We start from the raw sequence: 21,640 nt of genomic DNA on the forward strand, positions 1-21,640 counted from the left end.
ATAAGCAAAGTTGGGGAGGGAAGAGAGAAATAAGTCTCAACGGTTTGTTCAGACTTCTCCAGCACCTGAGTAGGAAACCCCATTTGGCTAACTACGCCCAAATCCAAATGTCTCATTTATTAGGGAATTCTGTGCTTTAAAAACTGGTGATTACAGGTAATCATGTACATATTTAAATAGGCTGGTAATTAACAATGTAGATGAAATTGCTTGTATGATATATTTCTCAGGAGTTATTTTTTCAGTCTTCAAAGTGCCAGTTAAATGTGTTATGTTCACACCTTTGTTACACTAATTTCTGTTTTGTGGCTCTTACTAATGCAATGAAATACTCATAACTGTCAAGATTTGAGGGAATTTGTGTATTTAGAAGCCATGCCTAATCTGCAGATAAAGCTCTTTTGTTTTTATAAGTCAGCACAATCAAATTATTTTTAAAGAATTACATTGCTACAACCAATCTTAAAGAAAAGTTGTAGAGACTTAGTTCCAGAACACCACCACAATGTATACCACTTCATAAAATGTTTATTTAGGATGGTAACACAGGATAAGTCATGCAACAGCTCAGTAAAAAAGGGAATCATGTAAAGTTGATGAAGTATAGTACTTGGTGCTGCTGATTCAGGAATAAGTTTATAAAAAATCACACTCATTGTCCAAAACTGGTACATCTAGAACTGCTTGAAAGCTGAACATGGACATTACTTGTAAAAGTATTTGTATTAAAAAAAGTTGTAGACAGTTAAAAATTGCCACCTAAAGATTACTTCAATTGGACAACTATCACAGGTTCATCCTTGCAGCTGCAACACTAAGGCTGCTGTGAATGAAAGTAGAACTTTATGCACTCAAAAAATGAGGAACCGTTTTATCCTGAATGAAAAAATGAAATAAAAATTGTCTGCTGCTAAACCACAAAAGCAAAGAAATCTATATTAAAAAACCTGCGTTGGCACCAAATACTCTCAAGCTGATGTATTCAGAAGGTTAAGAGAGGTATCAGACAATATGCACTGGCAGACACTATAGGAGAATGATTATTTTAAAATGGAGTCATTATAACTAAGGACATTCATGAAATGGTGACATCCTACCGTGAGAATTTTGTCATTTGTAGTTTGATTTCAGTTGACACACTATGTCCAACTTTTTAGAGGGTAAATAAATACAGTGGGATGAAATTTGAAATCAAGAGAGAAGAACGGTTACCATCCATCAGTCAGCACACACCTGTGCGCACCGAAACAAGTCAGTAATTCAAAAAGAATCATTTGAAAATAAGAAGTGTTTGCACTTATTCCTGGTCATAAACAACCCCACAAAAATCTCACTTTTGGAACTATTCCAATTGAAACTACACACTGAATTAAATTCACACAGTATTAAGTTTCTTTATGTAAAAAATCTTTATACATAGTAATAAAAAAAGATAAAGGCAAGATGCATCAAACAGAAGTCAGCTGGTTGTTCTCTGGTCCTATACAGCCCACCAAGGATTCTTGCAAGAGACGTGGGAGACTGTCTGTTTCAAGCATCTTCACCTTTCGCTTGTGGTAAGGATTGTTCTGTCTAAGCATCCAGGATGGCAGATGCTGGCGATTAGTTTTGGCACTTACGCTGGCAAACTGAGCTTCTTTCCCTTGAGTACTAAAAAAAAAGACAAAACAAGGCACTGTTAAATGTATGCATGCATCCAATTATCAACCACCAAAAAACTAATGTTATTCTGTCATGCATCACCAAGATACACTGGGTTGCACCCAAGTAAGTCATATTCAGAGAAGACCCACTGAAGTAAAGAGGTCTATTCAAAGTATGATGCACTTGGATACAAACTCAGAGTGTTTTATGGAATAATATGAACAAAGCATATACAGTGGTACCTTGGTTTACGAACTTAATCCATTCTGAAAGCCCGTTCTTAAACCAAAACCATTCTTAAACCGAGATGCACTTTCCCATAAGGCCTCCCGCCACCGGTGCCCTTCCACTGTTCGGATTCCATTCTTAGACCGAGGTAAAGTTCTCAAACCAAGACACTCTTTCTAGTTTTGCGGAGTTTGTAAACCAAATTGTTCTTAAACTGGACTGTTCTTAAACTGAGGTCCCACTGTACCGTCTTGTTTGACGTATTCCACCTTGCCTTTTTTTGAAAGTGCAATTTGTAAATATTTAACGAAATAAACAAAAAAGGAAGCTTGCTACCCCGAGGAGACAAAAAGGTAAAGGGGGAGTTATGGTGAGAAACAGTGACATTTAATATTAGTAGAATTTGTGAAAATTAATCTCTAGCCTTTTATTATTTTATAGGCATTTGTAGCCTGCATTTCACCATGCAATCCCAAAGCTGGTTATATACAGCTCAATACAAGTAAACCATGTCACATTTTGCAACCCAGAGACATATGCAAAAAGGTGACAAGGCGAAACAGACCTCGGAGGGCATGTCTGGGGCCACCACTGAAAAGTCTTTCTCATGCACTGCTGCCCAACAAACTACATATGGCAGCAGATCCACAAAGAGGACCTTCCCTGCAAATCTCAACACTGCGACAGGCCTATATGGGAAAAGGTGCTACCTCTGATATTTTATAATGTTTAAACTCTGATATTCAATACAGTACAGTAGAACCCCGTGTTACCTACTGTCCTCCTTGCGAATACTTTGGGTTACGAGCTCCGCTAACCCAGAAGTAGATGCTCCCAGTTGCAAACTTTGCCCTGGGATGCAAGCGGAAGTCGCACAGCAGTGGGAGGCGCAATTAGTGAAAGCACGCCTCATATTACAAGCGGTTTCGGCTTAAGAATGGACCTCTGGAACAAATTAAGTTTGTAACTGGAGATACCACTGTAGAGGAATTCCAAAGCAAACTTAAAATACATTTGCTTTGCTTATATTGGGCTGGTAATGCAGACTGCTGAGCCAGGGGCAAGATAAGGAAGAGGTGACAATACTGGGTGAACTGCGCCACATTCATACAGGACTGAGCTTTGAAGGACCACTGGGTTCACTTATTCTCCCCTTGTGTGTAACAATTCCACCCTTTTCTGGTTTGCTGCAAAGCTCAGCATGCCACTCAGCCACTGTTTTTGCACAACACTTGTGCCTAACTATGGCTTTTGCTTGCCCTGCAAACCAGGACCAAAAACCACATTTCAATCCATTCTCATGTTGTTTTGCAGATAATGCTTTGTTATAAATATACTCAGATCTTGGCTGCATTTGACTCTAGCGTTACGCAACAGTGGGAAACCCCAGAGCACACCCACAACCTCCAAAGTACTGAACAGCTGTGCTTATTTGGAAGAGTGATAGAGCTACAATATTATACACAGCATTAATATACTGCAGAAAGCATGTGCAAGGGATCTAGAATACATAAAATCTTTAGGCCTACAGAACAGGAAGGCCGTGGCCCACTCCTTACCTTTTGTAACATACAAATAGAAGAAGTCACAGTACAGAATAGTCTGGACCACACCAGCAACGACAGCTATAAGGTCAAAGAATCCCTCAAAGTAGTAGCGCCAAATCCAGTTGATAAGGTACAAGGCACGGTACAAGCCCAAGAAGAAAAGATAGTGAGTAGTGATGGTTTCTGCCTCCCCAGTTTTACTGATCATAAAAAGTTGGGGGAGAATAGCAACAGACTCCAAGTAGATGGAGAAGGTCCACAAGATCTGAAAGAGCAAGACAAAAATGTAAAAGTGATACCATCACTTCGCAGCTTCCACGTCTAGTATGGGTCAATCCATATCAAGTGTTCCAATTCTTTGCCCTCATGCCATCCAATTATCTTAATATTCTGTGCACTTGTTGAATGATCAAAACTAGGTTTAAATCTAAAATTTTAATTTTTTTATCTCATCCCATTTCTGAGTTATGAGGGGTTGAAATTTCAATAAATTGACAATTTTGCCCTACACAAAAACCTTAAAAGCTCAACCCAGAATTGAGATACCTCAAAACTAAAAACAAAAATCTCTTCAGAACTTCATGGGCTTTAGATGGACTTACTTTAAATTTAAGAATTTTGAGAGAGATGATGGGAATAACTTTGGTAATAACAAGTTCTCACCTGCAAACCCTACACATGTAATTTTTAAACATCTTTGAGAAAAGACTGAATCATATTGTCCTGGAGAGTAGCTTCTTAGCAAAATAATGGATATTCATAGGTAAACAAGAAGAATCTAAAACCTCTATAAACTGATGGCAGGTGCAGGAAAGTCTGGTATGTAATATGATAGTGCAGTGACTTATATACAGGGGGCAAATTAGTAGTGGCTTGAAATAGTAAAAACCAAAGCAATACCTCTATGGATTTTTGTCCATTTTTTAAGTGTACTATCCTGAAATAGTATGTAGGGATACTTTTCTTAGAAGTATATTATTTCACCTTGCTGTTAAAATAAATGCTCAACACATCCTACAATTTGATGGACATATTCAAAAGCAATCAACTACGAAATAATGCTTTGTAATTATCTTTACACTGTGCTTTTTTGTTTAGCAACAATATGCCCATTTGGTGTGTTTGTTTTCTTCTTTTGAAAACAAATAAATAAAAAGAATATGGGGCTGGGGCTCTCTGAACTCTAAAGGAAAGCAGAATAAAAATGTAGTAGGGTAAAAGGTAGGCAGTACTGATATATGAAAATTTTCCTGTGATTTCATGGATCAGCTAAATATAAGATGTATATTGTTGCCTATCTTTTCCATTTCCCCTACTTTTTAACACACCCTTTAAATAATTGTAGTTCTCCTTAAATTACCCAGATGGCACCAAAGACTTCTCAACTTCTATTTGAGGAACTTAAATTACATGAAGTGAAGGTCATAAGAGCCAGACCAATTTTTCAATGTTTTTGTTTAGTGCACTGAACACACCACAAATATCTGAGTAACTAATTACGTTGAAATAGGATTATGGTCACTGCGTTGTTCCTCAGATATAAAGAAAGTCCATCAACACACAATGGTATGAACGGGCACCACTGGATGTATTTCTAACTCCAATCCCTGTATTGCTTCGGTTCAGATTGCATGAAGCAACGGTGGAGCCACCTTCTCCTGGATTAACTCAGGATTAACACCCATTTGTGCCTGAAGATCAAACTGGGGTTGAATTTTAGCATGCACCTATACATCTTCTCTCCACTACGGTTGGCTGAAATCAATCAGGCTCTCCTGAGTTGGAAGGAACTATGACGGTCATTCTAGTCTACCCCCTGCAATGAAAGAATCTTTTTGCCCAACATGGGACTCAAACCTTCAGTTCTGAAATTAAGATTTTGTGCTGCACCGACTGAACTATCACAGATTCTTCGTGTACCTGCCCACTGAGCTCTCTGTGGTGTACTAAACCTAATTCTACAAGCACAGAGGTGCCAGTGAGCTTACACGTGAATAATTTTGGAGCCCACGGACTCATTAAACAAAAATCCTTGCCTAAATACAGATAAGCAATTTGCACCAAATCACACACAGATTTTGATAATGACATTTTACAAGCAAGGTTATAGGAGAAGTTGATTTCAAAATTCCTAAAGAATTTTGTTTTTAACCCTGGTTGGGATTTTTCAGCACTATATGGGAGCAGCCCACCAAAGCAAAATCTAAGACAGCCAAACAACTAGCGCCAGGTCTTTTAAAGCCACTGGACCACACACAAATACTATATCAAACAAACTGTGCAGCTTTGAGTGAAACATCAAGCTTATGATGCAGCATAAAGAACAAAGTGTTCTGTTTTATTTCATAGTTACCCAAGTCCTCTTTACATTGTTTCAGAAGCCAACGCTTTATGAATAAACTAACCTCCAGGGGAGAGAAGTCATGATTGACAAGAAAAGACAGCCCACCAACTGGAACCACAAGGAACTCCACTCTGAATGTATCATGGTTTCCATCATAGGTAGCCTTAAATTTCATGTAGATCAGGTAGACTGTGGCATACGAGCAGGCAACGTAGATAAGCTGAAAGGAAAAGACCCAGATGAGTTATCAGGCTTTTAGTCTGTTTCCTCCATAAAAAGCATTTTATACATACAACAAGGAACAAGTTGACCATTGAAGCATGTTCCCCCTTCCTGCTCCCATTTGCTCAGTTACATTCATCAACATATTGCACCGTCTACAACAGGAAAGCTATTATTCATTTTCTGGGGACTGGCTCTTTTTTAACATAGACAACGGTTACCCGGAACATAGGTAAAGGTAAAGGTACCCCTGCCCGTACGGGCCAGTCTTGCCAGACTCTGGGGTTGTGCGCCCATCTCACTCAAGAGGCCAGGGGCCAGCGCTGTCCGGAGACACTTCCGGGTCACGTGGCCAGCGTGACATCGCTGCTCTGGCGAGCCAGAGCCGCACACGGAAACGCCGTTTACCTTCCCGCTGGTAAGCGGTCCCTATTTATCTACTTGCACCCGGAGGTGCTTTCGAACTGCTAGGTTGGCAGGCGCTGGGACCGAGCAGCGGGAGCGCACCCCGCCGCAGGGATTCGAACCGCCGACCTTTCGATCGGCAAGTCCTAGGCGCTGAGGCTTTAACCCACAGCGCCACCTGCGTCCCAGAACATAAGGAAGTACAATTCCCACCCCCTCCCATACCTACCAACTGATTGATTTGAGTTCCTTCAGAAGTTTAAGGAAAGTGGGATCTTTGCCTCAGGTTTTAATGGCTTGAAAGCAACATACCGGTAAATCTTGTCAATTCTAATGCTGCAGCTTCAACTATAGATGCTTAGTTGTAAAATCTCCTTGATTCTGTATCCCTACTTACTGCAGCTGGAGCATTTGTGTGAGAAAAGGTGCAACTACAGTAAACCTGCAACATGTGCTTGCTTTTCTCATGGGATCACAACTTTAAATAGTCATTAAAACAATCAATCAATGGAGAGTGAGGGAAACCCAGTTCCCCACTCTCCATTTATTTATTTTTCCTCCACTCACAAACACAGTGGGCTTTCCTTGCTTACTGAGCTTTGGGAAGGCAGCGTGAGGGCTCTGGCAGTGTCCCAAAAGCAGCCCTCTGCCTCACTGGGGGTAGGGGCAATTTTGGGGGTACCTGACTGTGCGCATGGACCCCCGGAACCAAACCCTTTTGTAAGTGGTGGGGCCACTGCACTCATATGAACAGTTCTGCACTTTGCAGTGGCTTTTCCCATACAATTTTTCTGCAATTTTCTATGGGTTCCAAAATCAGTCATTGATAAAGAAACAATAATATTTAATACAGGGCATTCCAAACTGTGCTTCGCGATATGTTGGTGTGTCGGCTGCAGTATGTAGGTGTGTTGTGCGAACGATCTCCTGGGGCTGGAAAGGGGTTCGTTTACTAAATAAAACTGAATGACTATGTCATGAAATGATGCACATCTAAAAAGTGTGTCACCAACATGGAAAGTCTGGAAAGTTAAAACGTTATGGCCATCTCCTGAGGAAATCAATCATTTATTAAATCTGTATATGGGTAAAAGTGACAGTTCTGAAGCAAGGACCACTTCTTAGAAAGATTTTACCCTAAAATAGTGATTGCCACATGCAACTTATAAATGCCTGTTACTTTCAAATTTAAAGCTGTGGTCTGTGGGCCACCAGTGATTCATTCAGATTGATCTGTGATATATCTGTGGAGTTGTTGTGGATGTACAGTGGCACATCTATTGTATTAAATATTCATATTGATTTTTATTGCAACTTTTATTTCTTATATCACATTTTATTGTATTGCAGTTTGTAACCTTTCTACTTACTGGGAGCAATAGGAAGCAGTGCTTATTCCAGGCATCCCCAAACTCGGACCTCCAAATGTTTTGGGACTACAACTCCCATCATCCCTGACCACTGGTCCTGTTAGCTAGGGATCATGGGAGTTGCAGTCCAAAACATCTGGAGGGCCACGTTTGCCTATGCCTGGATTCCATCCCCTGCCTCCTGCTCCTGAGCTGTTTTTGTGTTAGCTGGTCATTGGAAGAACTACCATTTAAGAATTGGTGCTTGAGTTTGTGCTTTTCCTCTTCACCCCCTGTCCCTTTCCACTTGTTCTTTAGATTGTAAGCTGACAGGGCAGGAAATGCCTTGTTTTAATTGATTGTATGTCAAGCACTCCGAGAGTCTTTTCGGCTAAAGCCTGGGGTACAAATACTCTAAATAAATGGATTAAAAATAAATTTAAAACCATACAACATCTGCACAGCACATTACAATAGCTACAGCAGCCCCACCCCAAAAAAGCATTGTGGTCTGCCAAGTCAGACCCTTGGGATTTTCAAGTGGTCCATGGGAGGGGAAATTTTAGGAACCATTGGTATAAAGCATGGGTAGGCAAACTGAGACCCGGGGGCCAGATCCAGCCTAATCGCCTTCTAAATCTGGCCTGCGGACGGTCTGGGAATCAGCGTGTTTTTATATGAGTAGAATGTGTGCTTTTATTTAAAATGTATCTCTGAGTTATTTGTGGGGCATAGGAATTCGTTCCATCCCCCCCCCCAAATAAATATAGTCCGCCCCCCCACAAGATCTGAGGAACAGTGGACCGGCCCCCTGCTGAAAAAGTTTGCTGACCCCTGGTATAAAGTGTCCACTCTCAGGAGTTTCATTACACCACTGTAGTGAATATTTTAACTGATGCTGCTCTCTTTATGACTACCGAGGAAAATAGCAACCAACTTGAAATAATGGCCTGGCAACCAGGGCCAGGTAGCAGCAGATGTCATGGTCTCTCAGGGACAGGCACCACTTCAGCTAGGCAGCCTGCAGCTCCTGGTTCTTCCAGGTGACATGCATAGATTAGATTGGAAGTGGGTTCAGATCACTATCTGAATTATACACATATTCTGCTTTAGTATATTTGAAAAGTACCGTATTTTTCGCCCTATAGGGTGCACCGGCCCATAGGGCGCACTTATTTTTTTTGGGGGGGGGGAATAAAGAAAAAAAATTATTCCCCCCCCCGAGCCCCAAAGAGCAAAGAAGCCATGACAGCAAGCGGGATGGATTCCTGCCGGGCTCCGCAGGCTTGCGGATAGCTTCCTGAAGCCTGGAGAGCTAGAGGGGTCGGTGTGCACTGACCCCTCTCGCTCTCCAGGCTTCAGCGAAAGCCTGCATTCGTCCCATAGAACGCACACACATTTCCCCTTCATTTTTGGAGGGGGAAAAGTGTGTCCTATAGGGCGAAAAATACGGTACTTCATTGGTAGTGGGTTTGTTAACACAAGAGGCATCCAACGTAGTTAATGAGCCTACAGTTAAAGAGGCAGCTGCCAGCTTCTGTTTTCAGGGCTTCATCCAGAAGAGGTTACCTTGAGGAAACTGGGCTTCATTACGTTCATGATAAAAATACTGTACACAGACTTAATTATCAAGTGGAGAAGGCCGAGGCTAAGAAAAATTAAATGACTTGCTGAAGGTCACACAAATTGTGTCAGATGTGGAATCCAGGTCACTGCCTAACTAACTAGGCCACAGCAACCCCAGGCGAAATGTTCAAGGTTCTCCGCTCACCATCTGTAAGCATATTCTCAGGGAACTAATACTTAGAACACTTTAACTAGCAGAACCTAGTTTCCATGCACTGCAGCACACAGAAAGGACAGCATGAGTCACCCTCCCAGAGGTGGTATTCAAGTAGCCAATGAGTCACAGAAAAATCCCTAGAAAGCAGTGGCCAAGATGCCAACAACAACAATAACATCTGGAAAGTGCAAAAGCCAGGGCTCGCCTGGACAAAACTCACCAATAATAACTGGTTATGATTATTAAGACAAAAAAGAAACACGGTTTGGATAAAGTTACCCTTGGGGGGGAAAGACATAAATTCAAAGCAGTCCTACTAGCAGAGAAAATTAAGAGATGCTGGTTAATTTTACAGGTGAGGGGCCTGATCGGGCAATGGGGTTCTGTAGTCAATTTGACGTTTAGTAGGCCTGATGGGAGTGGGAGTCCACAACATTTAGAGGGCCACAAGATCCCACCCTTAGGCTAAACCAATTTCTTCATTGGGTTTGCTAGCTGCCTTTCATTGAAATGATTGTAGGGAGGCACACAATAGCTTCATACAAAAATACAATGAATTATAGTAATGAAGGTAAGCAATATTAAAATTGCTACTACAGAACATATAGCAGAATTTCAAGCAACAGTAACAGTGCATCAGGGCCTGATCAATTTGGTTACTTGCAAACACTTGCACAAAAGAGGCTTCAGACTACAGCAAAAGCTACAAACAAGGAAGCAAACTGAATCTCCTGGGGTTGCCAAGGTTGTTCCTTGCCAATTCTCTTGTGCCTCCTTTTGGCATTTGAACATACACTTGCATAAGCAAGCAAAGCACACACAGATATCTGGGTGTCACTCCCCCTGTCCCTGGGTCCACACAGATGAGAAAAGGGCAGGCTATATAAAAGATGGCACTGCCAATTCCATAGCCTCCCAAGATTTCAAGCTGCATCCCCATCATAAGTAGGGTAGACATTGGATCTTCCTTACCTTCTCCTGTCATTATGGTGGTTCTACTCCGCCAAAGAATCACAAGAGGATAATTATTTGGGGTTGCATCCAGACTTAGTCATGCTTGGAGTAGACACATGGGAATCAATGGAGCTTATGTTAGTCATGACAAGCTTGTCCCATTGATGGGTCTACTCTAAACAATTCTAAGTTTGAAGCCAACCTTTCATCAGTAAAATGGCAGGTTCATATTTTTGTCTTTACAGACTACACAACTGGCTAATAGCAAGAGATTTGAACGAACATTCGAAAATAGTCTGGTTGTGACTAAGCACGGCTCCATAAACATTTCAGTATCATTTACTTCAAAGTAATTAAAGTTGAAGGATTTGTGGATTCTTTGCACATCATGAATAGAAAAAAAGCTGGGCAAACAGTTTTCTGGTAGACCAAATTAAAACTAGAATCAGATAGAGGATCAGCCCTTATTCTAGGGCTCACAGACATGAAGAAAGCTGTGTGAACAAGATGCAATTATGACCATTGTGTTTCCCTGACTAGACAGGGAATTTTTGACAGTTCTAAGGAAAACGAATTAAGTACAGATAAGCACTCATTAGTAGCAACAAGCATTCAATGACAGTTTGAGACAAGCTTCTAATCACTTTTTTATTCTATCATCCTTTCATATGGGGTGATCCCCAAACCAGGGGACAAATCAGATCTACACATCGGTTTAGCACCAGTGGTTCTGCAGCACCAAGTGCTTCCATACCCCTCATTGGACCTGCTTTTTTATCTTTTTATATTACAGGTGTAACTCTTTACACCAAGTCATTTTACACAGCTCACAATTCATATAAATATTTCATAACACAACCAGCATACATTGGAATCCAATAAAAATTCAGCTGCTTGAGAGAGCATATATATCAGCACAAGTACGCCAGACTCATCCTCGAGCCCAAGCAATACTCATCCCCTTCATGTATTTGTAGTCAGAATTTCATAAGCAAACATTCACATTAATATCAAAATGGAAGTCCACCAGAAACCCAGCCTTGAAAGTGGGTTTGGCTCAAGGTTGGCTTTCTCCGCCACACTCTCCCACCAAAGCTTACAAGTCAGGATTGCTGAATGCCTGCTTGTGGAGCAGCTGGTGTATTGAACTTATGGAAGTTGACTAAGAGAGCTGTAACAAGGTCATGTGCATCCAATGAAGGCAGGTCCGTTTGAGCACGTTGCCATACATTCAAGGCATCCCTGCTACAACACAGATTTTACCATCTTAAGAATTTCAGTTTCCATTTTAAAAGTATAACCGGGGGGGGGGGGGGGAATAAGGAGTGCTTCCAGGAGACACAAGGCAGAGTTCTACTGCTGTTCCGAACACCGTTCCCACTCCCCTCTAACTTGACTGTCATCCCCATCACCTTTAGTCTTCTTTCATTTCTTGAAAAGAAACCTAAAGCCAGTTTTGCAAAGCAAATAGATACTAATTAGTAAGGCACTCTGTCTGTGGACCATATTCATTTCATGAACCTTTTCTTTTTCTACACCAAAGGCACTGGGATGATCACATATATACACACCTGGTTCTTCTGCTCCAAAACTAAGAAATCCCTCAAGTAAGGCACAGAGTCCTCAGAAGGTGAAGATTCAGACGGGGTGGCACATCCCATTTTGACACTTAAGGCAAAATGTGAAGTGCCACTCTGCCCTGTCGCTGCCACCTTGCACTGCCTGCCTCACCATCTCCACGCCAATATTGGGTGAGATCTTGCATGCTCTGCTTGCCCAAAACCAGCACCAGTGCTGGTTGTGATGGGGCAGGTGAGGCACCTGTAGGGGCACCGTCTTGGGGGCTCCCACTGCCTGAGGCAGTAGCCTCACCCCACCTAAGGACTGCATCAGCCCTAGAATCAGGCATACTCCAGGGACACAAAATAGTCCCCGGCTTTGTTGCTGGTCAGATACTTTGTAGGGATTTTAAAGAACATAGTCATAGTGATAATAAAACTGGAGGAACCTGATCGAGCTATTGGAGGACAAACTAAGTTGCGACCATCAGGCAATGCGGCAAACTGCCTCAAGAGCTGACTTCAACCCTTTCAGGCAAAACAGTTTATCCATGTGTAAAACAGAGAAAGCTGTCATCTAGGAGTGAAACTCGTATGACTCAAGACACTGCAGATGACTGGGAATACAAAGGTAATTTATTGTGGCATTTGCAAACCTGCTTCTTCCCTACGGGTGCAACACAGTGGTGGTTGTTTTTTTAATCAGCAACTTTAACATGAATAGGGAGAAGCACATTTGAATTTCTTTCAGCCTTTACTCGAAATTACCATGGAGGTGAATTCATTAAGAGGTATGTGGAAAAAATTCAGTAGCCCCTCTTGCATATTGAATGTATCATACCTTCATAGAAGTGTTATAAAAAGAAATGAATGAAGTGAAGAGATCCAGGTAACGAGTGGTGAACACCAGTGCAAAGAGAAGCTGGCTTTTCCCAGATATACCTAAAGGAATAAAAAGAAGTCATGTGAGAAAGGGTATTTAAAAACCCAAGCCATGTGAATTATCTTGGTTCAAACACCAAGATTCACTGCACACCCACCGCCGCATTGCAACAGAACCTTATGGTAATCTGAGCTCCAGATTCAAAACCCAGAAGTTTCATATATTACCATCTATTGCTAGCAATTTTCTGCTACTTACATCTTTTGCTACTATTCAGCTTTTTATTCATAACCAACAATGTACCAGGCACCATACTGAACAGGTCAAATCATAAACCCTCTGCATAAGAGCAAAAGGAAGATTTATCAGAAAAGAAGCTAGGTTCACTGAATACTAGTCACTGGGGAGCAACAACAACAAAAAGCAACAACAAAGAGAACTAGGGATAGTCCTATGGACCACTGTCACGCACAGAATGTCTTCCTATGCTCTGCCCTAGATATGGTTCAGTAGCACTGATCAGGAATCACTGTGTTGAGCTTTTTTTTTTTTTTTACACAAACCACAATATTACAATATTATTGGACTTTTCAATGTCAATTCTGCATTTGAAATCCCAGTAATGTCTGGGAAAATCCAGATGTATGGCACATGTATGCCATTTCAGTTTATTATTTTTATGTCAGCCAGAGAGAAGGTATCCCAGTGTTGTGTCCTTAGCAGCCTTGGAAACCTAAACTATGGCTAGAAAGATGTGAGATCCTCTCTTCCAGCTGAGTGACTAAAGAAAGCAGTTGGGTCTGTATCAGCCTCTATGTTCCTAAGACTCAATTCCACTCCCAAACTAATGGAAGATGCCATATCATCACTTGGACCCCCACCTTTCACTCAAACCCTTCTGATATTAAATAAGTATACAGTCAATTACCAGCCCAGCCCAGTTCCTAGGGTCTTCCTTCCTTCTACCTATGGTCTTCTACTTCCTTCTATCATGGTCACAATGAGGCTATCTAACCTTGGCAGGGCCCACTATCAGATCTGATCCCAAACTGTGAGAAATTCCCACTGAAACATCCTCCATGCCCTATACCTGAAGAACCATCTGCATTGAGAGTCGCTCAGGCAGGACACAGTGGGTGATAACACAACACTAGACATCAATCTAGAGCACATTTACATGCTTCCTATCTCCCATTGAAGTGTGTTTACAACTGAAACTCTGATGGGCAAGTCATTTAAAAAAACTCACTACAGTAAGTTCAGAGATCACATTTTTGTAAAGATTGTCTCACTTCATGTAAAATAGGTGTTGATTACAATACATGCCTCATTACGTTGTCATAATGTGGCAGCACATGCCTATTTATTAGCTCTACTCCATTCAGCTCAATGTGAACAAAGCAAGCAACAGAGGTTGCATTTTTCAGCAACATAAAACAAAAGCATGGATGCACTCTATGACTCAGCCTGTTTTGTCATGCTATTTTGTCAAGACAACTGCTTAGATACCACCTTTCTGCCAATGCATTCATAAAACGGTATACAATCCAATATACTTGTTACAAATGGAAAAGGGAATGAAAACCAGGCACAGAGTGTCATGTAATTGTTGTAATGACCAGACTCAATGGCCACCTCGGGAGAAAGTTCTGAGGTGGAAGGAGTCAAACAGCAATTGGTGCTGGCTGAGCTAACTGACCTTGCAGTCTCTTGTTTTTCCCTCTGATGAGAAAGGGTGCTGATGGAAGCATGAGAATTAGATGTCCAATACTAAGGAAGAAGTGTTCAACAACCAAAAACTTACCACAGGTCCCAATTTTTAAGTTACAGTGGTACCTCTGGTTGCAAACGGTATCTGTTCCAGAGGTCCAGCTGCACCCCGAGGAATTTGCAACCAGAAGACCACTTCTGCACATGCGGCGAAACCCAGAAAAATACTTCTGGGTTTGCCGCGTTCACATCCCGAAGATTACGTATCCAGAGGGATACGTAAGCAGAGGTACAACTGTACTCTTAGAGCCCTCTTGTTGCTTATAAGTACTCTTAGTGCCAGATACATTACCTTTTATTTCAGTAGCCCCATGACAGTTCATATTTGTATCATTTTAATTCATTACAATATCTGATGTCTTTTATTCAAAAGGGAAGTAGATGTTAATAATATTCCCTGTTATAATTGTTTTTCTTAAGCACTTTCCTGTGAAATGTCAGAATGTCATCTACTCTCCCTCTCTCATCTTGATGCAATTGTTTTCTGTCAATCGACAGTGCTTATTCAAAAAGAAATTGTGTTAAAGAATAAGCAAGTATCTTTGTTTTGAACATTAGCTTTTAAAGGCTTAAATTTGGGAGGCTGCGTATCTCTGCTGGTTGCCAGCATTCTCTAGAAGTAACACACTTAGACTCAATGTAACTATTTCACATTACACTAACAATGCTGGTGCTAAACAATTTTTTCTTGTCAGTCTTAGGAAGTGATAACAGTAAGCCCCTAGAAGAATAAACTATTCTGGTTATGAAAGTTTTTGCATTACTTGATTTGCAAAGGAGCCCTACCCAAACATGACCTCACTACATATACTCTGCTAGCTTCTTCCAACCTTCCCCCTTTGCAAGGACACCTTGAGGCAGGGGTAGTCAACATGGTGCCCTTCAGATGTTCCTGGATTTCCAACTCCCATCATTTCTGACCATTGCCTATGCTGCCTGAGGCTGATGTGAGTTGTGGTCCAAACAACTTCTGGATGACACCACACTGGTTATCCCTGCTCTGGGGCAAAATAGTAGTCAGAAAGGGTACAACCAAGTGTCCCAATGATGCTTTGCTCAAAGGCATAATAAGCTGTCTCCCAACTACCCAGATCTCACTTGCTCCTTATGGGCTTGCTAGTGTTGAATGCACTATGAATACGTAGTGTTATAGGCATTCAAAATAAATATACAATAAGCTGTATGCAGGCTAGGATAGTACATGGAACAAAGTTTAACAGTGAATGGGTCATACTCTAATAGCTATTTAATTTAATAGCTATTAACATGCTATTAAAACAGGTGCCTTTGCATATATAACTGCTCAATCCTTATAAAAAAGTGAAGTTTCAGTTCATTGAGGTTTACTCCCAAGCACACATGTATACATGATTGCAGCCAGTTTACAATATTTATATAAGCTTACTAAGGACTAAGCTGCCCTGTGGTCAACTAGCCTTACTTTTACGTAAGAATGCCATATCATCAAGCTGTAGGGATAATAAGACTGCTTGGTTACAAAACAGAAATATATATATAAAGTTAATGAATTCTAACTCTAAATAGTTCTGCATATGAGGGGACTCATGGTTTATTCAAACTCTGGCTACTTCTCTACAATAACTCCAGTCTGTAGCTTTAAAAAGAGCTCTATTAAATTCCCTGGAATTAGTCAACTGTGAGTGATGCATTTTGCCATCAGATAGCATTTCCTCTGCCTTACAAAGTTCACAGTTCAAAATCTACTTGGCTTGATCATAAAGACTACAAACAAAATTACCAACACAGAATCAGACTAGAATAGCATTTAGACATAAGAACACAGTTCAAAGTCAAACCATCAATGCAGGATAAACAAGGACTGTGCGTCTAAGTGAAATGTACTGAATAGCTTCAGCGGCTTAAAAAACTTGTGACTGAGCTTGCTTTCCTTTCCTCCCTTCCTTTTCCCTCACCTGTCATGTCTTGTCTTTTTAGACTGTGAGCCTAAGGGCGTGCCATCTTAAAGCAACTTACAAAAATCTATTCTGAGACTAAAATCAGGGTGTAAATGCTGTAAACAAACAGGCACACAGAAGCATCAGAGTGAGTAAATTCTCATTTCTAGGTTAAAATAACAAAAATCTATCTTCAAAATAAGAGATTAAAACAGCCCTTTTGGGAACAAGTTTTGTTTTGCAACATAACCAGGGATTTCTATTGAGGAAATGACATGGGGTGCAGCAAGAATACAACTGATCTCTCTCTTCCAGGCCGCTCTGTTCACCACACCTTCTGTTAGCTGCCACGTCAGACTAGGCCAGGAATCCCAATTGAGAGCCTATTCTCCCAAGCCTTGATTCAGTCATTTGCTTCCAATTTTCAAATGCAGCTGGCAATGCAAGTAAAAGAGCTTGCCAAGCTCTCAGATCAAGTCGGATCACAGGTTAACCCCTTCAGTTACAAATAAATAAAGGGTCTAGCATGAAAGTCTATAAACAGAGGTTCCAAGATTCAGAAGAACAACCTTGAAACTTGCAAATTATGCATAAAAACCTGCTGTTTCTGCAAAGCACTCAGAAAAAGCACAATTTAGGCTATGTCATATGTCTTCGATTTCAGAACTACTGCAAAAAGACAATGCATCTTGATTAGGATGGTAAAACTCATTTTTTCCTGCAAGTCTAGAATCTGAAAGGGAAGTTCTAGCCCCAGGAAAGCGAACTTCCATCCCCTTTGCTTTAAGTCCATTCATTCTATTTGTGCACAACTGCCTCAAAATGAATACAATGTCTGAATGGTAGGAAAGGGAGAGAGAGAGAGAGAAAGTCATATTTCCTGCAGCTCCCTTCACACTGTACCATGATTTTGCTTGGGCTTGAATGCTGCTGCAGGAATTTTCTTTCACCTACTACATCACTGTGTGCTAAGAAGGCACTTAATCTGTTCATTCATCTCATTTATATTACTGTGCTCTTCTTGAAGCAAGAAAGAGATGACAAAGTTATTTGCCCTGAATATTCATCATTATGGAGGAGTTAGCAAAAAAGGTTGCCTAGATTTTGACTCATTGCAAGTCTCTACTGACTTAGCTTCAATTTCACTAGCACTATGAAATCTCTCTACCTACAACACTATTAAAAGAAAAAGAAAACCCCAAACCATTTCTGCACTTAGTTCACTCTGATAGGATCTTCATCAACAAATATATCCCATACAGAATACATATAATGAACATAAAGCCCTGTTTTCAGGATACCCTTTCAAAAATATTCATAGAGTTGCCCTACCCTCCCCTTTTTGAAAGACAGTGACTGTAACCTCTACTCTCTAGAATTCACATCTTCCAGTGCAGTATAGGCTTACCAACTCTTTATTTGATGCAACTGCAGAAGTGGCCCCCCAATCAATATATTTTATCACATATTACGTTCTTCCTCCGAGGAACTCAGGAGCAAAACACACAATCTCCCACATCCTTGCCCTAGCAACAACCCTGTGAAGGCAGTTACGGTTCAGAGAGGTCTAAGGTCACCTGACAAGCTCCACCGGGAATTTGAACCTGGGTGTACCTGGCCCTAGTTCAACACTCTAGCACTGAACTACACTGGCCCCACTCTGCAGTACCCCACAAGTTTTCTCTAGCAGACAACTCCACTTAATGCAACATCCCATAACCTTTAAAAGAAGTCACTTCTCAGATCTCCCCCTTTAGAAGTAGGAGGCATGGCAGGAATACGATCCCCAAATCAGCATTCCATGAGCTTCCACAATTACACCAAACCCTCACCAAATACAAGAGTAAGGGGGGGAACCCATCACTCCCCCCCAAATGAGTACCCCCAAATCCCTAACCTGATCCAGCCTCCCATAAGCTCCTCACTTACAAGAAATCTCCACCCCATCACCACCCACCCAACTCCACACCCCCAAAATTGCCCCTCATCTGACGTTCTTGCCCAACTCGACACACAGGAGACAGCATTTTTTTGTGGCGGGTGTGTGTGTGTGTGTGTGTGTGTGTGTGTAAATCGCTCCACTTCAACATCCCATAATCAGCCACGCTTGCTCCGCCAACACACACAGAGGAGAATATGGGGGCACCCCCCCCCCAAAGTAGGCACTCCCTCCTCAGTCAGGCTCCACCACAACTGAAGGAGGCGAACTACCCCCATAAAACAGGAGGGCATGGGGAGCACCCCATCCAAATCCTCCCTTTACTGAAGGCAAGCATAAAAAGGGGGGTGGCAAGAGGGACGCACCCTCCCCACTCCCTGAAAGGAAACCCCATAGGGAGAGAATCACACACCCCAAAAAATATGCACCCCCAAATTTCCCCGCTCGTTTCGCAGTGTGACGAGGGGGCAGGACCACCACTCCACCCCCACTCCACCCCCCCCCGAGGCGAGGAACCGAGGCGGGTCCTCCCTCCCCCCTCCATGGCCGGGGGTCGAAGTCCCTCGCGCCGCCTCAGCCTCGCCAACCGCCCGCCGAGCCCGACGCACCGGCGCACGAGCGGGTCTTCCAGATCTTGAGGAGGAGGATGATGATGGCCGCCAGGTGGGAAAGGTCCCCGGTGAGGCGGAAGACGTTCATGGCGCCGGCGGCCGCGCTGGAGGAAGAGGAGGAGGTGGAGGAGGAGGAGGAGAAGCGGGGAGAGGAGCCGGCGACCGGACCGAAGATGGCGAGAGCGCAGCGGACACCGAGCGACGTGGCCCGGGGACGTGGCCAGAGACAGCCAGCGCGGGCGCGGTGCACGCCGGGTAAAGTGGGGGGGTGAGGGAAGGAAAGCGGAGAAGGCGGGGGAAAAGAGAGGAAGAGCCACGCCCCCTTCTTTCCCTCACAGCCGATGGGCGGGGTTGGTGAGGGATCCTTTCCTACGCACGCGCACATTCTCCCTCCCCCATCCAAGGAAAGGGCGCACGACGGGTTTTTTATTCTTCTTCTGCGCACGCGCGCACATCTCCCACGCCCCAACACAAGACTCGCCCTCTGCCGTTCCGTCCTTAGAAGGTGGAGCTGCGCTTGCGCCGTGTGGAGGAGCAAGAATTCTGGAAGGCTTGTAGCCGGAGCGCGAGTGCGCCTGCGCCGTTCCGCCCGTTGGCCACAATAGCGGGTTTTAAAAAGTCGGTTCCGGACGTGCTGCCGCGTTTGATATCGGTTGCTAAACTCACAAATGTTTTTGATCGACTGGCATTGCTCTGGCCTGGCGTTCTATTGCGTTATGAGTGCTCGGGCATTGTTTTAGGCTGAAGTCGAAATTTCGTTGGGTGTGCTTTTTATATAAAACAAGTGTGCTTTTCTGGGCAACAGCATCCGAAGCGGCTCAGGCCTGCTGTTATTTTTACTATAATTATTCAGTTACATTGTAACTGTTAACAATATGAATGCATAACAAAATCGACTTTAGAGTACCAAAGTTTTTCTGCAGTTTGAAAAACAAAACAAAAAAGAATTGCCCAGGGTCAAGTTATTATGGTGCACATATTAGCTCAACTATAAAGTACTCATTCAATGATGAATATATATTTGTCACTTTCTACACAAAGCACAGTATAAATTATGTAAGTAGATCATTCGTGTAATTTATTATTAGACCATACACAACTTATCACAAGGTGGTTGTTGTTTAGTCGTTTAGTCGTGTCCGACTCTTCGTGACCCCATGGACCAGAGCACGCCAGGCACTTCTGTCTTCCACTGCCTCCCGCAGTTTGGTCAGACAAGGTGGTACACAAGGTGGCAACTTATATTAACTAGAATCATAGAACTGTAGAGTTGGAAGGAACCCCAAGGGTCATCTAGTGCAAACCCTTGAAATGCAGGAATCTCAACTAAAGCATCCATGACTGATGGCCATCCAACCTCTGCTTAAAAACCTCCAAGGAAGGAGAGTCCACCACCTTCTGAGGAAGTCCAATCCCTTGTCAAACAGTTCTTACCATCAGAAAGTGTTTAGTTGGAATATCTTTTCTTGTAACTTGAATCTATTGGTTCAGGTCCCACCCTCCAGAGCAGGAGAAAACAATCTTGCTCCATCTTCCATGTGACAGCCCTATAGATATTTGAAGATGGCTACCATATCTCCTCTCAGTCTCCTCTTTTCCAGGATAAACGTACCCAACTCCCTCAACTGTTCCTCATAAGGCTTTGTTTCCAGACCCTTGATCATATTGGTTGCCATCCTTTCCACACTTCAAACTGATAATCTACTACTGTTGCATTTGCCCCAAAGTTCTGCCTTGACATCATTAGATGTTTAGAAAGTTGAGGTAATTTTGATCTGTTTTAGTATTAATAAGTTTTGTTTGTTTTAAAGTAGGGTTGTTAATTTTTATTTCTCTTATTGTGAGCAGGCAGCAACTGTTTTAGGAGTGTGTGAGCGCGTAATGCTGACCCCAGAAGTGGCTGCAACAGGGCTTTGGGACGGGGCAAGGAGAGAACAGAGTGGAGCAAACTTAACATGCGCTCCACTGATGCGCACAGGGGTCAGGAATGCACCCCCCGTGCTAAACTGTTGTTGCCTGTTGTATGAATTTAAATAAATTGGGCATGTCTGGCCCAATCTCTTCATACTTCCAGGTAACTGATTAAGACACAGGTTTTTCAGCAAGTGTTTGGAGGAGAGGCCTGATTAGACAATAAAATTTACTTTGTCTGCTGCTATTAGTAATTGCTATGTTGCATGGGAGTAGCCAGAATTTACCGGTATTTGGGGGGGGGGGTGCAGAACCAAGGTATCTGTGATGCAGTTGGTCAGTTAGTTAAGTATTGTTATTTATTTATTTACTTGATTTGGGGAGGGCAGCTGTTCCCCCTGCACCTCCCAGGCTATGCCCATGCTATGTAGTGCTTTTGTTATGAGTTGCTGTGTTTTTATTTAAGGCTCCATCTGCACAATGCAGTTAAAACGGTATTATACTACATTAAACAGTCATGGCTTTCCCCAAGGAATCCTGAGAACTGTAGTTTATAACAGGTGTTGCATGTGGTT

At 42.5% G+C, this 21,640-nt stretch overlaps 1 protein-coding gene across 1 annotated transcript; it reads right to left on the reverse strand.

Moving 5' to 3' along the window:
- Positions 1-510: 510 nt before the first annotated feature.
- KDELR2 (KDEL endoplasmic reticulum protein retention receptor 2) lies at positions 511-19,442 on the reverse strand. Its single transcript, XM_083711794.1, has 5 exons — positions 19,152-19,442; positions 12,877-12,977; positions 5,825-5,983; positions 3,432-3,684; positions 511-1,650 (listed from the first exon to the last, which is right to left on the reverse strand). The coding sequence occupies exons 1-5, from the start codon at positions 19,240-19,242 to the stop codon at positions 1,616-1,618; spliced, it is 639 nt and encodes a 212-aa protein (XP_083567920.1). The 5' UTR covers positions 19,243-19,442; the 3' UTR covers positions 511-1,615.
- Between the last annotated feature and the right edge of the window lie 2,198 nt (positions 19,443-21,640).

This window comes from Podarcis gaigeae (genome assembly GCF_964106915.1).
Source record: "Podarcis gaigeae genome assembly, chromosome: 14".
NCBI lineage: Eukaryota > Metazoa > Chordata > Lepidosauria > Squamata > Lacertidae > Podarcis > Podarcis gaigeae.